This window comes from Nothoprocta perdicaria, unplaced genomic scaffold (genome assembly GCF_003342845.1).
Source record: "Nothoprocta perdicaria isolate Ctin4 unplaced genomic scaffold, notPer1 scaffold_44, whole genome shotgun sequence".
Classification (NCBI taxonomy): domain Eukaryota; kingdom Metazoa; phylum Chordata; class Aves; order Tinamiformes; family Tinamidae; genus Nothoprocta; species Nothoprocta perdicaria.
The window spans coordinates 3,194,860-3,211,610 of NW_020455688.1; the positions used below are offsets into that span (position 1 = coordinate 3,194,860).

General features: G+C 39.8%; 1 protein-coding gene across 1 annotated transcript in view; it reads left to right on the forward strand.

Moving 5' to 3' along the window:
* RELN (reelin) overlaps window positions 1-16,751 on the forward strand; it is a 221,583-nt gene that overhangs the window by 17,009 nt on the left and 187,823 nt on the right. The window contains exon 3 of the mRNA XM_026046370.1: window positions 15,887-16,022. Coding sequence (XP_025902155.1) covers window positions 15,887-16,022 — 136 coding nt within the window. The remainder of the gene's footprint in view (window positions 1-15,886; window positions 16,023-16,751) is intronic.

The following is a 16,751-nucleotide window of genomic DNA, read 5'->3' on the forward strand; positions in this document are numbered from 1 at the left end:
TACATAAATTAATTTACTAAGTGAAATTCTATGTAATGATTGCCTGCTGATACGTGATAAGAAAAAGGAGGAAAGGGTATTGGTGACAGAAATTGCTTTTGTGCTGCCCACGGAATTCATGCTRTTGCAAACCCTCTGAAGTGCTTCCTCAACAGCCCGTGTCGAAGGGTCTCGCCAGTACAAGTGGCTTTTCATGTGTTGTTTTATTGACTCGCATTTGATGGTTTCCCATGTGTATTTAAAGGCTGAATTCCAGTCCCTAGTGAGCAACTCAGAAAGCATTTAATTTTGGAAGGAAATCATTTGCAATTTCCAGCTGAGGCATCTCCTGATCATTTATAAGAGCGCCCAGGTTCTTGAATCCTGCCTCTAGTAATTTTGTGACACTATTTTAAGTCGTTTGTGCTTAYTAAATCTTTCATATTCCCTTATTAATGAAGTGAAATACAAATAGAGAAATAGAAATTTAAAAGAACAATACTTATTACTTAAAAAGCTCCACCAATGTATAAAAACATCCATTAAAAACTCATTCAACTAATGCTCAATTTCATAAATCAGTCTAGCACAGATAATAAAAGGTTCTGCTTTATTTTCTTTGTCTATTTTAATTATTTTGATAGTGTAAAAGATGTGTGTTATTTGCTCTACTTCATTTGTCACAAAATAAAACCTCTTGAATACAAGTGCCTGTACCAGATAAAACATAAYCTATGAATGAACAAAAATGGGATACTATCAAGTGGATATTTTCAAGGGAAATAATCAGAAGTGCAGTTTCATGCATTCCACATGCCACTCAAACAAAAATAAGAATAGCTACTATGTTTTCAAATATGTAATAATAATTCTAAACACAAACTTGCGTTTTAACATTAAATCCTAGTCCATTTTATTGACAGTTTGTTTCTTGAGGGATTTTGTGGTTTAATTTATWGGTCTGTTATAGTCTTCAGAATAATGAAGTGAGAAACCATTCTTCTAATTGGAAGAGTCATGACATTCAGGAAAGCAACAGTGGGTGGCATAGAAAGTTGTAAGTAGTTTAGAGAGTTTTCTAATTATGGGAAAATAGCACGAGGTCTTTATAAGGTGATTTTGCATTTTTTATRCCATAGGAACAAAAATAAGTCTTGAACATTTTAGGAAGCCAATGTAATGAAATGACCTTTTTTAAAATAAATTAAGATTTGRGGAAAGAATGTTTAAAGCTACTGCAACTGTGTTGCTACTGAAGTAAAGCACTACAGGAAAGGTACCTGTACAGATATCTATTTAATCAAGTCAGAAAACACTTGGTTGAAATATTATTAATGAATGATAGTTTGTCTTTTTGTGGCTGAAGCAAGGGTTCATATTCCCTTGTAATACAAGAAAAAATAATATATATTCTTTTGATTTTCAGGCAGTTCTTATTTTTGACAGCCTGTGTATTTGTATATAATCTAAGTCTGATATTTTCTATTCAGTGTTTTCTGGAAGTTAAGTTTTACTATGAAACAAATAGACCAGTAATTAGTGCAAGCTTCTAAAGGTGGATTTCAGACATTAATAGAGAGCATGATAACTGAACTGGCTCTAAGAAGTTACCGTTTTCTCTTAGATTGGAGAGAAGTTAGTGAGATATTGACTTAATGAATTGATCATAATTTGAGTTTAATCTGCATGTCGGCAGGCTGTGCAGTTTTGGGGGTGATTGGTCCCATCTGAGCTATGTTTCCTCCATCCCTAGTGAGCTATTGCACACTAGGGGGGAGTTTTGGGAAGGGTGTTAGGACAAGCAGGCAACGCCAGGTAGCCGAGATCACGCAGGAGCATCAATGCCTGGTCCTGTGGTGTTGGGTACCCACTCACAGGAGGGGACCTTGTGGTTTGGCTCTGGTCCCCTATTGTTGTAGGGACCAGGACCGTGACAGTGACACTCTATCTTGAACATACATAGATTTAAGCTCTGTCTTCAGGCTGCTTAGAGGCATTTTGTCTTTGAAATTCCTGTTGAAAAATTGTTTCAAAGCCTCATTTGCCTCCTGATTAAAAAGGATTTAATTTACAGTAAATTTATTCATGTCCAGTTTATATGCTTTGTTCTTATATGACAATTGCCTTTTAATTTAAACAGCTCTATATAGTCCTTTTAGATACAGGAATAGCAGTCATCCTCTCTGTAAACAAGACTAGCTTCTTCTGCCTTCCTTCCTGACATACTTTACATTCTTCTCATCATCCTAGTAGTCCTTTTCTGCAGCTGCTCCTGCTAAGTTAATCTTTTTTGAACACAAGCATTCTTAATTACGCACCATAATTGAAGTGATGTCTTAGCAATGCTTTACCAGTAGCATACCCTTAATATTCCTCCCATCATTTCTAGAAATAATTCAGCTGATATATTCTGAGACAGTGTTTGGCTTTTTTTTTTTTTTTTTTTAGTTCCTCACATTGGTAGCTCTTTGTCATGCTGTGATTGACTGATATGTGTTGGGCTTTCTCCTTCTCTGTCATTTCCAACTTATAGCTGAAACTATGATTGTTACTATCTAAAGCTCCCAAACTTATACTTTCTACAGTGAATCCTCTTTATACACATTTTTTCCACTGGTAAGTCATACTCTCTGTTTAAAAAGGGAGTATAATTTTTAATTTTAGTGTGGCTGGTTCAGCCTCCATGGGATGGTTCTTGCCAGGCCTTATCTGGRGGTTCTTTATTAGATAATGCTTCCTTTCTCCTAAACTCAAATCACTTCTAAATTTTCAGAATTATAAACTACAGRAAGCACCTACTACAGAAAGTTTTTTAGAATATTTCTCATGCTTAAGTGAAGGGTAAAAGATATGTTAGCTTTTCTCCGGTYCGTAGCAATTTTCAGCTTTCTTCAAAATACAGAAGAGAAAAATAAGTATATTTATTTTGAGAGAAAGAAAATACTTGTATCTCTAAATTCCTTGTTCCTACAGATTTGTAGGATTTTCCTTTGTTTTATTTTGCATTGTTTTAAGATAGASTCTGTTTATCAAGGATTCACACTCTGATTACCAGATTATATTCCATATGACTATCCTGACCTCAGGTTTTGGTACCACTTGGCCAGTGTTTGTATCATCCAGAAAATATTGCTYTTTGTTATTTTCGATTTGCTTTCAGGTTGATGACTAAAAGTGATGCTACCAGTATATACTGGAATATACTGGAAGTTCTGTAGTAAGGATTGTGATTTGAGAGATGAGTTGAAGGAATGGAGCAAATCAGGATGGGAGTATTCCAGGTCTACAGAATATGTAAAACCAGTGAGACTGGAACAAAGGAATATGGAAAGGTAATGAGGGGTGGAGGTTTGCTCAAACAAAGAGAAAGGAGAAATAGGAAGCTGAGAACAGAGGAATTAACAGAGATGAAGCTGTGCAAGTCAAAAAGTATTTCTGCTTCTTCCTGGTAATATTTAATCCAAGAACACAAATTCTGGGTTTTAGGTAGTTAGTATGAAGAGTTGCATGAATGCTCGTGCCTATGCCTTCAGTTCAGTGTCAATAAGCACATGTCAGGTGTTCACTGGRGTACTGAGATAGGTCAGATCAACTTGGCAGCCCGTATAGGAGTTTGGAGCATTTCCCTAGTCGAAGTCCAAGTTGGCCAGACCTACATACTCTGAGGTGGGTACCTGCATTCTCTGTCCTGGATGGACACCTCTTTGGGAATGGGACATGCGGGGCATCTTTTGTTCTTCTGAGTCATTGTCCATCTGCAGATACTGAGTTGCCTTCTCAGGAGGACACCATGCAGCCTCACTCCAGAACAGTCCTGTCTAGATTGGGATTCCCATATGACATTGGAACTAAATCTAGCCAGGCTGCACAGTTTGTTTGATACAATCTCCTTCTTCAGTGGTGGTTGGCTGCCATGTCATAGAAGAACAATAATGTTTTTATTAGTAAGATTTAGCAGGTTTAAGGTGCCCTCATTTTTTTCTGGTCAAAACCATATTGCATGTTTTGCTCATGTTTGCACATCAGTCTCTTCAGACTTAGCAAGTATATTATGTACCTCAAATAGCTTCTTGATTATGAGTTTAGTTTTGGTATCATTGGTGAACACATTTGAGAAAAATAAATTCCATTCATAAATGCATTGTCGCTTTCCACAGTCACTGTTCACCGCACAAAAATCTGTGTATTACAATAGAGAACAACATGTACGTGTGAAGATGGGCTGATACTTGTGAAAGCTGATATTACAGTATAAGAAAGCATTAAATCTACAAGTATTTGCAASTCCTAGTGAGAAAACATCTTAATTAGCACACATGTCAGGGCTGAGATTAATGTAAATTAAAAAGCTTCTTCATTTGCTGAACTACTAATCTGCCTTGAAAAACAACAAAAACAAAAATGTAGACAAGTGATCTAGAGATTTAGAGTAATGTTTTTCCTTTCTTTGCATCTTTTCCTATTTATTTTGTTGTGGTGCAAAAGAACRATAAAGGGAGGACCTTCACCATAGGACTGCAGCTCCATGGCATATTTTTCTTGGAAAGGGTAGATTAGCAGGTCAAAAAGCACAGTCATATTTTGATCTTCATATTTTTAGCCTTCACTTTATATGCTAATGGGACTGCTGCTCCCCAGTGTAGGTCCCTTGTGTGTTTGTTACTTTGACTTATTGTGGTTTTTAAACCCTTTTTAAAACTGCAATAAAATCTTGTGGCGTTTATCTTCCTGAAGTCACAGCTGGGCTTGTCTGAGGAGGCAGGATTTCAGCCTAGCATTCATTCATGGACCTAAAATAAGCTTTAAGTTTGAGCTCAATTGTCGGGTTCTAAGACCCACAGAAGCAGAAGCCTTTAGGCTGCTCAGCTCCCACCAGAGCCCTGGGATGTCCCCAGAAATAATTCTGAGCCCCAGAGATCTCCCTGCTTCTGTTGTGAGTCTTGAAATGCAGCCTCTACCTTCTAGAGGAGTGTTTGTGTCTAGTCCTCTTGTTGCCACAGCATTGGCTAAAGCTTTCTGCTGTCCAGCAAAGCCATGGTTGGTTTGGAGAACATCAAGCACCTTCTCTGTCRGAATGCATGCAGCAGACCTACCATTCACACACACGATGGGACTAGCTGTGGTCACGGGAACATCAATCAGCCTTCAAATTATACAGTTAGTTGATTTAAAATTTTTTCATATATGTCTTGGCTTGCGTTATGCTCAGGAACACRTAATGGCTGCACCAGTACCTCAGGTTCCTGGTGGGCAGTGAGCCATAGCTCAGCTGTGGTCTCAGAGCAAGCTGGGACTAAAGGAAGCGAAATCTGAGTAAAAAATTGGCTCTTTTGTTGGTCAGGGAGCTGTTGGAATGACCAGTGTCACCCTGTGCCACAGTGCTGTGCTGGATGGGCTTTGGATTGATAATATCCTCACTAGAAGAAACAAGTTTCAGGCAAAATGCAGAATTACTTCTCTGCTTTCTCGCTAGTTGTCAGATAGAAATAAAAGTTCAGCATTACAATCTTCTGTCTGTAGTAAGTATGTCTTAATACATWCCATATGGCAGATGGGCCTTTTACCCAGTAGAGATGTGATTTTTTTTTCTCACTAGAGTTAAAAATAGTCCTATGGAAGTAAATGAATGTTCATTTGCTCCCCCTCTGTGCTGGCTGGCTGTGATTATTCCTGTCCACTTTGGTGGGTGCCCCTTCTGTTTTCCTAAATTTTCCTAGATTTGCTTCCTGAAAGTTTTGCTGCTGATCTCGTTAGCCTGCTAATTGCATTAGGAGGAGCGTTTTTCTTAATGGGTAACATGCTGCTTTTGGCAGACAGACATTCAAATTGATGGGCAGACCATCCGCTTTAGGCACCTACTTAAATAAATACACTTGACACTGTAGTSCCTCCTTGATTAAGGAGAGAGATACAGCATAGAGCTAGAGTGGGATCATTCCTGCTTTAAAATACACCAGGTGGCTAAGTATACTATTGGCCTTTTGCAGGAGAAGCAGAACTATTGCCAGGTTCTGTAGGGATTGCCTTCCAGTTTTCTGTTGTGTCTTGTAGTTTTTGTAGAAAAAAAAAGATATTGAAGAAGCATAAAGAGTTAAAGGAACTGTTTGGGTGTCCTTAGATACAGAGAATTCTTTTCTTTTTACTTGTAAATGTACCACAGATGTCAGCAAATTGTAGCTGGTACTTCTGCTTTGGTGATGAAAGAAAGTGTGAGCAATATGTAGTAGGAAAACACTTTGGTTCTTAAACTCCATCCCAGCAAAACTGCCATCCCTGCCTCTGCCAAAAAATAGAGAACATCTCGGGGCTGCTCATACACTGGCTCTCTCCAGCTCTCCCTTCCTCAGCCTAACTAAGGCACRTAAGGCCACTTTCTTTCTGCTGCTTTCAAGCATTTTGCACATAGAGATCCAGCAGATCTGACTTTCCATCCCGGAATGTCACCAGCTTGCAGAAGAGAGCCTGCTTGCAGCCTGAAGACGTGCAAGCATGTGAGCTCTGSGAATGTCCCTGAATGCCAGAGCACGTCGCTGGTGACCACGCGCTCAGCAAGTCCATCGCAACACTCTTCGCAGAGTTGCAGGCTTGAGGGTGGTTGTTTTACTGCTTTTTTGTTGTTTTTTCAGCAGCTGCAAATTCTGAAGTATATAGGAAAAACTGATACCTTATAGCTCTTTTAAACACTGTGAATGCGATCTGTGGTTACAGAGGAGGCAAAATTAAGGTTTCAGTGTAATGCATCAGAATATTTATGGAAYATATATTCAGTGTGAAGAACTGCACTCTCTTCCACTAGTCAATGTGAACTGGCTGGTGATACTGGTTTTTGTTAATCAGCAATGCTGAATCTTAGCAATTTTCAAAAAAGGAACTTGTGTGAACTGGCGATTTCAGTGGAAGTTCCTCCACTCAACCCACAAAAACATATTTCCTCTCCCACTTCTCTCCCCAYCACTAGTTTCTCAATTAGCTTTAACCCTTTACGCAGGGTGACAATGTTGTGCATCTCCTCTGACCACGGTGCCCACCAAGCGGGGCTACTGGCAGTTGGTTTTTTATATTTAAAAATCCTGAGGAATTTGTAACTGTTTCCTCAGCTCTCACAAAGGGAAGCAAGTGTCCCAGCATCACTGCAGCAGACTACTGACTGAAAGGCATTTGTCACCTCAGCCCACACTACGCAAAAATCTGGGCTTCTGAATATAGTGTTATGGAAACTGTAACTAGAATTTACACATTGAGCATGTTGTCATGATCGGCCGTGTTTAAATGTATGAAGGTAAACAAAACCATATTCTGTAGTTGCCATAATTGAGTTTTCCCCATCATATTATGTAGCTCCTTTCCTGAGCAGAAATGCTATTAACTCTTACTCAAGCTAAGATTAGGAGACACTCCTGCCTGCAAATCTCCCAGAGGCTCTGGGAATGGCCATACTGGAGGTCACTTTGGTGTCCCACCAGAAGAGATGGGGTAAGGGAAGAYGAGGGCATCTTTAGAGTGATAATGGATGATCTAGGTAGGATGATCTATGAATAATTACAACAAAGCCGCAGGATGTGTCCCAAGCTGGTTCCTGGCAGCCAGCAACACTGGTTTAATTAAGTGTATCTGCTAATCACAGTTTTTCAGCTTTTTATAGTATGTGCTGTAAGAYAAAGCTGAAGACAAGGAACACCTTTAATTAGAAATCACTATTGCTGATTTAAGTGAAGAAAGTTTATGGCAGAAGTTTTGGATTCTTATTGAAGGTGCTGTAGCCATTGCTGCTGGAGCACACGCTGGGGATATTGCACGCTGTATGTACTCCTGAGTTGACTTTCRGGCTATTTGAGATAAGGAATTGTGGAACAGGATAGGATAACTTGCTGAACAGAAGCTCTCCGGAACAAGAAGTTGTAAATGTCTGTAAATAATAAGTTCTCCAGCTGGAAAAAAYGATCTGTGGCATTCCCTCTGGTTACATTATATTGACATCCTTATTGATTGGTCTGACAGGACATTATTTGTTTTGGAGGAACTATTAATTTTAAAACATCAAAGAAGTACACTGATTATGTTAATAACAAAGGTATAAAACACTACTAGAGACAGTGCAGGTGTGAAGGAGATTTCTCTACCAAGCCCATCCTTAATTGACTAAGCCTGTATTGGTGATGTAGGCAAATGCAAAATATGTCCGTGGGCAAAGGATCAAAACAGAGGAAACATGTTACAAGGGAAACTGCTGCCAGAAACTATTAAGTTCATTTAAAATAAATTCAAAAGAGACTTAGGATTTTGTAGGTAAAACCTTGAAGCCATTACCCCAATTAGTCATATGTTATATAAGAAGCAAACAGTATTAGGACGTGTCACCCTAGACAGTAGAGCCGGAGAGCTGGCATTGTTAGTGTGCAAAGCGCTTAGCACAGCACAGCTAGGAGCTGCAGCTGAGATGGTTTAATTATTATTATAATAAGAACCTATTTCCTCGGAAAGGATACATTAAAAATCCAAACAGGATGTGTATGTGTTGTGAGTAAAGTTTGAGGTAACACTTTTATTGAGACATGGATTTGTTTTCTGTTTGTTGCAGAGCAATGTTTTATTTGCTGCCACCTATGTCAGCAAGGAGGAAGGTCTGGCTCTTGCACAGCTCTGAGCAAGTGGCCAGTASTGTTTTCTCAGGAAAATCTGTTCTTTTGGAGTTTCACTTCTCCCAGAGAAGTAAATTCAGGGCAATTGCACAGCCTGTGTGGATTGTCCCCACTGCAAGGAGAGGGCTGTGGTCACCGCTTGCCCTGACATGGGAGCTGGTGGCAGCCGATGTCTGACACCACGACACAGTGGTGCTTTGTCACACTTGTCTCTGATAAAAAACCYGTCAAGTGGCACCTCTGCTGATGGACTCCTGGGAGACACCCAAAGTTTGCAAAATGAGAAGATTCACAGTAATGCAGTGTGTTTCAGGAAGTCGTGCTAGAGCTGCCCATAGCGGTGAGGCTCACAGACCAGATACAATAACTAGAAAAACAGTGAATGTGGACAGCTGCTTTTCTGAAAGAGAGGTGAACTGGAATGCTGAATTAGACCTATGCTGAATTAGACCTATGAAAAAATTAAACGGCTGAATTAGACCTATGAAAAAGCTAATATAGAATTAAGGTTTCAGCCTTACAGGTTGCTATCAAGAAAAGTATAAAAGATGCTATGGCCAAACATGTGCTGGGCGAGCAATTAAAATACATTTTGGTTTTGGATCCAGTCTTTGAAAAGGAKCTTTCTTCTTCCACATTTCAGCAGTGCAGTGTGTCATTAGCATTTTCTATTTGCATTACTGCAGGTCCCTGTTTACTGCCACTAAATCTCCCTGCCTTGGAGCCCTTAGTACCACGTTGTTCTCCATGGAGCACTTAAGACTCTGGCTGTAAATTGTCCCCTTATCCTCGGTGACAAGGAGCACCCTCCCACTGCCGGCGTGCTGGAGCTGGGTGCTCGCTGCCCTCGCCACGGGGATCCCACGGACCTGCCCGCTGCACAAGGGGCTCATTCAGCATCCCGGGGAATTATGCAAATGAAAGGGGAGATTCCCCTCCCCGTGCGCCAGAATTTCCATCTGTTTGGCTCTCCTTTGGCTTAATGAGACCGGTGCTCATAAATCCCCGAGATGAAATTATGCCCCTAAGTGGCTTCCAACAAAGGGCTACACAAAAGTTTTGATGAACAATCCCGTAAAAGTGGAACATTAAAGGAGAGATTAAGCAAAAACGTGTTCTCCGTTTCAGAATAAATCTTGTATGTCTGCACAATAAGGGTTCTTCCTTGCAAGTCTGCATTTCCAGGGAAGCACTCGCTTCAGTAAAAATCAAAAGCTGTGCAACTGAAACTCTACTTTAGCTAGCACCTAAACATCCCAACCCCATCTGCTTCCTACCTGGATCCCAGCAGTGGATGTAATTCACACAGAAAGCTGCAGTAAATTGTCTTTTCCGTAACTCTGAAGAAAACACATTCAAATTTTATGTCTGGAGCTAAAGGCTATAAAAGAAATACTTCTCGTCCCAGCTCTGAGTTCCTTGAGCACAGCTAGAGCCCCAGGGACCAAATTGCTGCACTCAAGCTCTAGGTGATTCCTAGCTACAAAAGGAGTTAAAGATCCTAGTGATAGAATGTATTAAGTTGTTATATACTTATTCATTCTGTTTCTGCTCTTATTACCCTATGGATGGTATTTTCCCCAACATTGCATATACCGGAAAGATCTGTTATTTAAAAACAAAGAAATAGTAGCAAGAGTGAAATAAACACATGGCTTCRAGAAAGATATAGGTAATATTTCTGGGTGGAAAACCATATCTGACAGTATTGCTGGTCTTTTCTTGCTTCATAATATTTAATAATTTATCAGGCCATCCTGACCTTTAATTGATCACAAGGGCCAGCAAGTGCTTTAGCAGTCGGTTGTATTCTGTCAGGCTGGATGTGTGTTTCTCCTGTGAAGCAGAATGTAATCACCCAGAAAAATCAATCAGCAAGAGCATATTTTAGCTAGGTGAGTGCAATTCACTTAGGGTGAGATTCTGCACCTTTCTTCTTTTCAAAGCGACTACCATGCATAATTCAGCTGCCTCTAACTGGCTACTTGCTTGAGTACAGATTGAAAAATAAGCTTATAATTGTACATTTGTGTTCATGTTTTAGAAACAAAAATGGGATGCTAGCRAGTTCAAGCTATTTCTTTACTCCTAGTAAAGAAGTAATACAGATTACTGACATCTTTATCACATACTTAAACACATATTGTRTACAAAAAAATCAGGAAGAAACTATTTCTTTCCTATCACTACTTCTCCTCAGAATTTCAGAGCCCTGTAAAAGSGGCTGATAATTTAAGGTTGTTTCTGGAATATTTTCCAGCAACCAAAAGAAGCAATTATTCACTCATTGTAGCACTCAGGGAAAACACATATTTATTTTTTAACATGTGTTTAGAGGTAAGGATCAAAAAGATCCTTTAAACATCCAGACAGCACAAAGGCAGGTGCCTTGCTGTGCAAATGGGTTCTGCAGGCTGCAGCTCCAGCAGCTCTAATATGCACCAGTACCTGTATGCATTCAGTGAATAGATTGGAGGCTGTAGTTTTCTCCAGGAATTACACTTGGATTTTTGTGAATTCTGTGGGACCTGCCTGTCGCTGAAACAGCCTTGATTGCRCCTGAGATGCGGAGGATTGACAGGAGAACCTTGATCCTTCAGCAGTGCTGGGGAYTCCTCCTAGACCTTCCTTCCGAGGGCTGAGAGTGGCTCCTGGCCCTTAGCTCCTTGACTTGTCCCACATCTGCTGCATCTGCGTAGTGCAGTCTTAACCTCAAGGAGAATGGGGGCACCTGTCTTCAAGATGAGTCCTCAACCTTGTAGAGAAGTCTGGGGAGAATGGGCTGTGGGTATAACATCTCTGTCCTACTAAGTGCTCCAAAATTATATTAATTTAAAAAATATATATATAAAAAAATGGTTATCCTGCCTCATGATCCCATCCCAGAGAGATCTGTGGTGCTGCTTGCAGAACAAGGCTCTGCTGGAGCTGGGCTGTGCTCAGCGCTGCTCACCCTGCTCCCTGCCATGTGCTCCTCATGGACTGCACCCAGCCAGGGGTTGTGGATCCGCCTGTGGAGAAGCTGGAGCCTGTGTGGGCTGTGGGGGCCCCTGGCCCCATTTCCTGAGGGAACAGCCTTCTCCAAGCACAAGGCACTTCATTTTCACATAAAGTGAAACCTAATTTGAAGGTGTCTATTTCTGACTTAAATTTACTATTTACTAATTAAAAATGATTTGGCCTTTACAGCTTTATTTCCTTGATATTTCATCAGGTTTTCTTGTTTAACGTTTTTGTTGTCACTCTTGTAACCTTGAAAATGGAAACATACACTAGATGATCACTTCAGAGGCAGCAAACAGGGAATGCATTCAGTCATTTTACAGCTGGATTTAACCCTTTCTTTTGCAGTCATACTCCATGCGTATAATAAATATGAAATGGTAGATCACTCAGCTGCCAAGATTTGGCTTTCAGGAAGGATTTGCCCAGGACCTGGACATGCAGATGAGCTACTTTTCTCCCATTCTTTTTTGGGATCCTCTTTTCTAAAAAGGCAGCATTGGTGTGTGTAACTCATGACTACTACCTATCTTCTCAGYGTTAGAAAGCAGAAATGGATGTGGATCTTTCTGCAATATCTGTATCATTAGAGCATTCCTGGAGTCCTGTATTTAATCTAATTTTTGACAGCAGTTCTTTGATTCAGTGACAATAAATAATGCATTGACTAGGACTCAGCACATTTTTTAAAGTTATGGAACTTTTCACAATAAAAACAGCTTCTGGGCAAAGCCCTGAGGGGGGCTGAGCGTGTCTAGTTCCTCTCCCTGCAGAGCTGTTTGCAGGTACAAAGCATGTCTGGGACTTGAATGATTATACTGGGACTCCTAAAGGCACAGAGATTTAGGGGATGGAGATGCTAGGAAGTGCAGTGTCTGAAACACCTCAGTATGATGAGTGCACATTGTAAAAAACAAGAGCAAAGAAGTTCACAGGGATGCTAATGATTTCTTTGCAAGTAGTACATTTTAAAGCTGTGGATACCAACCTTCAGAAGGCTTTGAACATTTATACATTAAATGCCCAGGAAGCACTTCCTTATTTGCAAAAGTGGATGTGCAGTTTTACATAGATAGATCTTAAAATATTACCTTAAAATTATTGCCTTTTTAAGCAATAACTTGAACATATATAATTGCACTGGGCAATAGGRTATGGCAGGAGATCCCAATATGAACCTGAGCCACCCACCTGAAAATCAGGCATCCTCTGTACCAGACRTCATCTGAGATACCTGCAAGACACATTTTTGTTCTACATGCAAACAGGGTTGTCTTGTATTGAGTTTGGGGTTTTTTTTGCATCAGAACCTTTTTTTTTTTTGGCCTCAGTGTTTCTCTTTTTTATTTCTATTTTTATTTTCTTTATGGTTCAAGTGTTCTGTCTGGRAAGCAGCCTTCCTGGTAGGAGAAGGGAATGGAGGAGAAGGAAATTGTTCCTTACTGTAGCAGGGAACTATAAAAAGGCTGGAAATATGAGATGGAAATARCATTTTATATTTTATTTTCAGTAGTCATTAGTTGAAATTGCATTTGTCCATTTTTTGGCACCTRTGTAATGTTTATATTTCCTTTTTAAACACAAAAGTTTGATTTTCARTATTAAAATTGACAGTGAACTCCACAGTGTCAGTGTATCCAGTAAATGTCTTGCAGATGAGGACTGATTGTTTTTAGTGTAAAAATGATAATGAATGGATAAAAAAGAATTCTAAGTATTCTCTGTGCAATTCATTGACTACTTCTGTGAAAAATTGAATGAGTTGTTTTTCATTGTTAAGAATTTATTCTAGTCCCTGCAAAGTTGTTCTTTTTTTAAACTGTAAATCAAAAGAAAAAAGAAATTCYCCACAGATGTTATATGTCTTTGATGCATTAGACACATTTTTGCAGCCTACTGCCTGAAACCTAGGGAACTCATTAACTCACAAGTGGCTGCCAAGAGGGAAGGGATCACATTGCCCAAGCTCGTGTGCCTGTCCCCAGCTGCGAGATTTGGTCGGGGTAGCCTTTGCCCTGCTCTGTAGATGGGTATCTCTGGAGAAAGTTGGATTTCTTCAAGCTGAAGGGCCATTCCTGCCTGTCTCCTGTCAGCCCCTGCCATTTATGAATCTACTAAAGTCTGTAACTGGCGCCTTTTCCCATTATGCAGCCTGGGATGATGATAGATGTGAGCTAGTGCACTCCCAAAGACTCAAGCCCACATCACTAAAGTGACTAGCTCAGCCAGACTTCAGAGAGAGAAGGATAAGACCCACAGCAGCATCACCATCTTTTACCCTCAACAAAAGCAAAGAAGTTGTCTAATTGCCACTGAGCTTGCGAGCGGCTGATGCTCTATGGGCATAGTTTTGGACAGACACGTCTCTGCATGGGACAGCAGGGTCAACACCAGCGATGAGAACAGGTTTCAGGACCTCACAGCTTGCTGTGAGGCTGTTAATGTCATCTCTCCTAACAGGCCAAGGAAGAGAAGAAAACRTCAATGGTAATAAGGCAGATAAGAGAAAACCAAACTTCATGTGCATCTAATGTTTGCAATAAACAGGGATGCATTAGTAAAACACCATATCCTTCAATTCCCCTACTGCTGTGCTCCAGAGGAACCTCAGCCTCTTCTCCATGGCCATCTCAACCCAACAGACTCTCAGCCCAACAGGTTGGGTAATCCCAACAGGATTACCAGTGTATTAACCTGCATTAAAGTTGGCAGGCCTCATGTGAATGATTCAGTGGTGAACTAATTGAAAATCCTGAGTTAGAAGGTTATGATCATTTGTAAAATAAATGGACATCGTTCCCATCATCTATTTCCTCCTGTCGCTACTGGGACAGGAGTCACCACTTCTCCAGAAAAATTGAAGCTACTTTAGAATTTAGAATTTAGCCCTCRGGGTAAATAATGTATCTAACCCTGAGCTGTGATGTTCTGTGATTCTCACTGGAAGATGAGTGGAATTGCAGATGTTGATGTATTTTGATCAATAAAGTGCCAAATGATTTGCTTGCAAGGCAGCCCCTTCTCTGAGCCCTACTGCTGCCCATGCAGTCCCTGGAGAGGCACCTGGTGGAGCAGCAGGTTTGTGCTAGGAAGGATTCGGCTGCCTCCGTGGGGCAAATCTCTTGTTTGTAAAGTCTTTCCACCTTGGGATCTGTGAGAGTTTAAGAGGAATTGCTGGGCTTGCATTTCAGAAGGATGGCCATTAAAAACAGTTGTTGAGGGTTCTGAGGGGTAGAGATAAGTTTTAGTTATCTTTTTTTAGTTTGAATTGAAATAAATAAATAAATACAAGAAACACCAGCTAACATAAACTTTCTGAAATAGAATCACATAACAACTACCAGGGACCTTTTAGAGCATGTAGGTACTTGCTGCCATGTGTTCTTCTATCTGATCCCATTAACAATGTTTTTGGATTAACTCTTTTCTGAATTGAAGAGTTCACTGCTTGCAGTAATTAGGTACATGGCACATTCAAAAATACTTTCAATATTTATTGTTTAATGTACTCAGAATAAAGGCATAATAATTAACTCAAGATTCAAGGCTAAAGGTATTAAACAACCACATTTGCACTAATTTGTAGGTAACTGCAGAGGGACTCTTAGGGAGAGAAGGTTGCCATCTGATACTGCTGCTTTGTTTAAAAGCTGTACTTCTTGTATCTAATGATGAGCTACAGTGTAGTCCAGAGAGAGTGATTAAAAGAAGACACATCCACATTTACTCAGGTATTAAAGGAATTATTTAAAGGAATATATATGGGTAAAACTGGTTGCTGCTTTTATTTCAGATCAGAATAAGGGTTCATGAATTCAAAGTTCACCTGCCTTTTGGTCCCAAGTAGACTTGTCTGTCTAATACCTTTCCCTATAAGCTTCATTTTCCTTATTAAAGTGTAGTGTTTTTTCCTCGGGTTTTACTTTCTTTTACATCTGCAACATTTGTAAACCAGGTAATGGAATAACATGGCTATACAGCAGCTTAATTCTGGCTTCTTCCTTTAAAAATGCAAATAATGCCTTTGGTTTTGCTTTTTGAAGAATAATGATAGTAAATTCATTGAGTCAAAGTCACCCATGTCTCAAGCAAAGGCCAGCTCCACTGTTTACATTGGCATTTATTCTAATTACATGATGCTATACTCTTCTTTTTTTTTCCTTTTTCATTCTGTGTTGCCATGATTGAATACATGTCTTTGTCTGTTAGAAGCCTGCAGTCGTTAACATGTGTTCCTGTTTATCTTCTCTGTGTCTTTCTCATAGGAATTATGTCAGACCACCAGTTTGGAAATCAGTTTATGTGCAGTGTGGTCGCGTCCCACGTGAGCCATCTCCCAACCACCAATCTCAGTTTTGTCTGGATCGCTCCACCGGCGGGCACGGGCTGTGTGAACTTCATGTACGTATGAGCAGTGAGGAGGGGTCCTGCGTCGGCCAGGGGCTAGAGARAAAGCATTCACTGCAGAATGATCTACTTGCACTGTGACCTTGTATCTGCAGCTAGAAGTCAATCCTGCAAGTGCAGGATTTAACAAGAAGTAAAAATTTTGTGGGCTTGCAGGCTGAGGAATTTCTGGGCATGTTACAGCTGTAGGCTTCAAAACATACAAGAGCAAGACAACATTTAAGTAGAAATATAATGTATGAGCCCATCAGGAGCTGAAAGCCTAACATTGGAATATGTATTGATTCCTCTTAGTTATTAATCATTTTATAGATCTTTTCCTATATATTCCATATTTCCATTTGTGTCAATGCACAATTTTTATCTTTGCATTTAATAAAAGTTAGAACCCCACCGGTTCTTTTGATACTACTTAATTGCTTAACCTCAACATAAAATGCGAGAAACCTATCAAACTCAAATAGCAATTTTATGCTTAATTCAACTAGTTTACTATTTGAGAAAAGAGTGGATATTCTTTTTGCAGGGGTGTTGTAGTATTTGTTTTAAAGGCATAAGCCATTATTTGATGTTTTTATACTGAMTGCCAACAAAATAATATAATAACATGAGTTATTACCTATACAGTTTTTGATATGTTATTCTATTTACATTTTTTTTTCTTTAAAAATTTATTTATTTAAATGTTTCTCCTGAAATTTTGGAAAATAACATGTGAGTCTA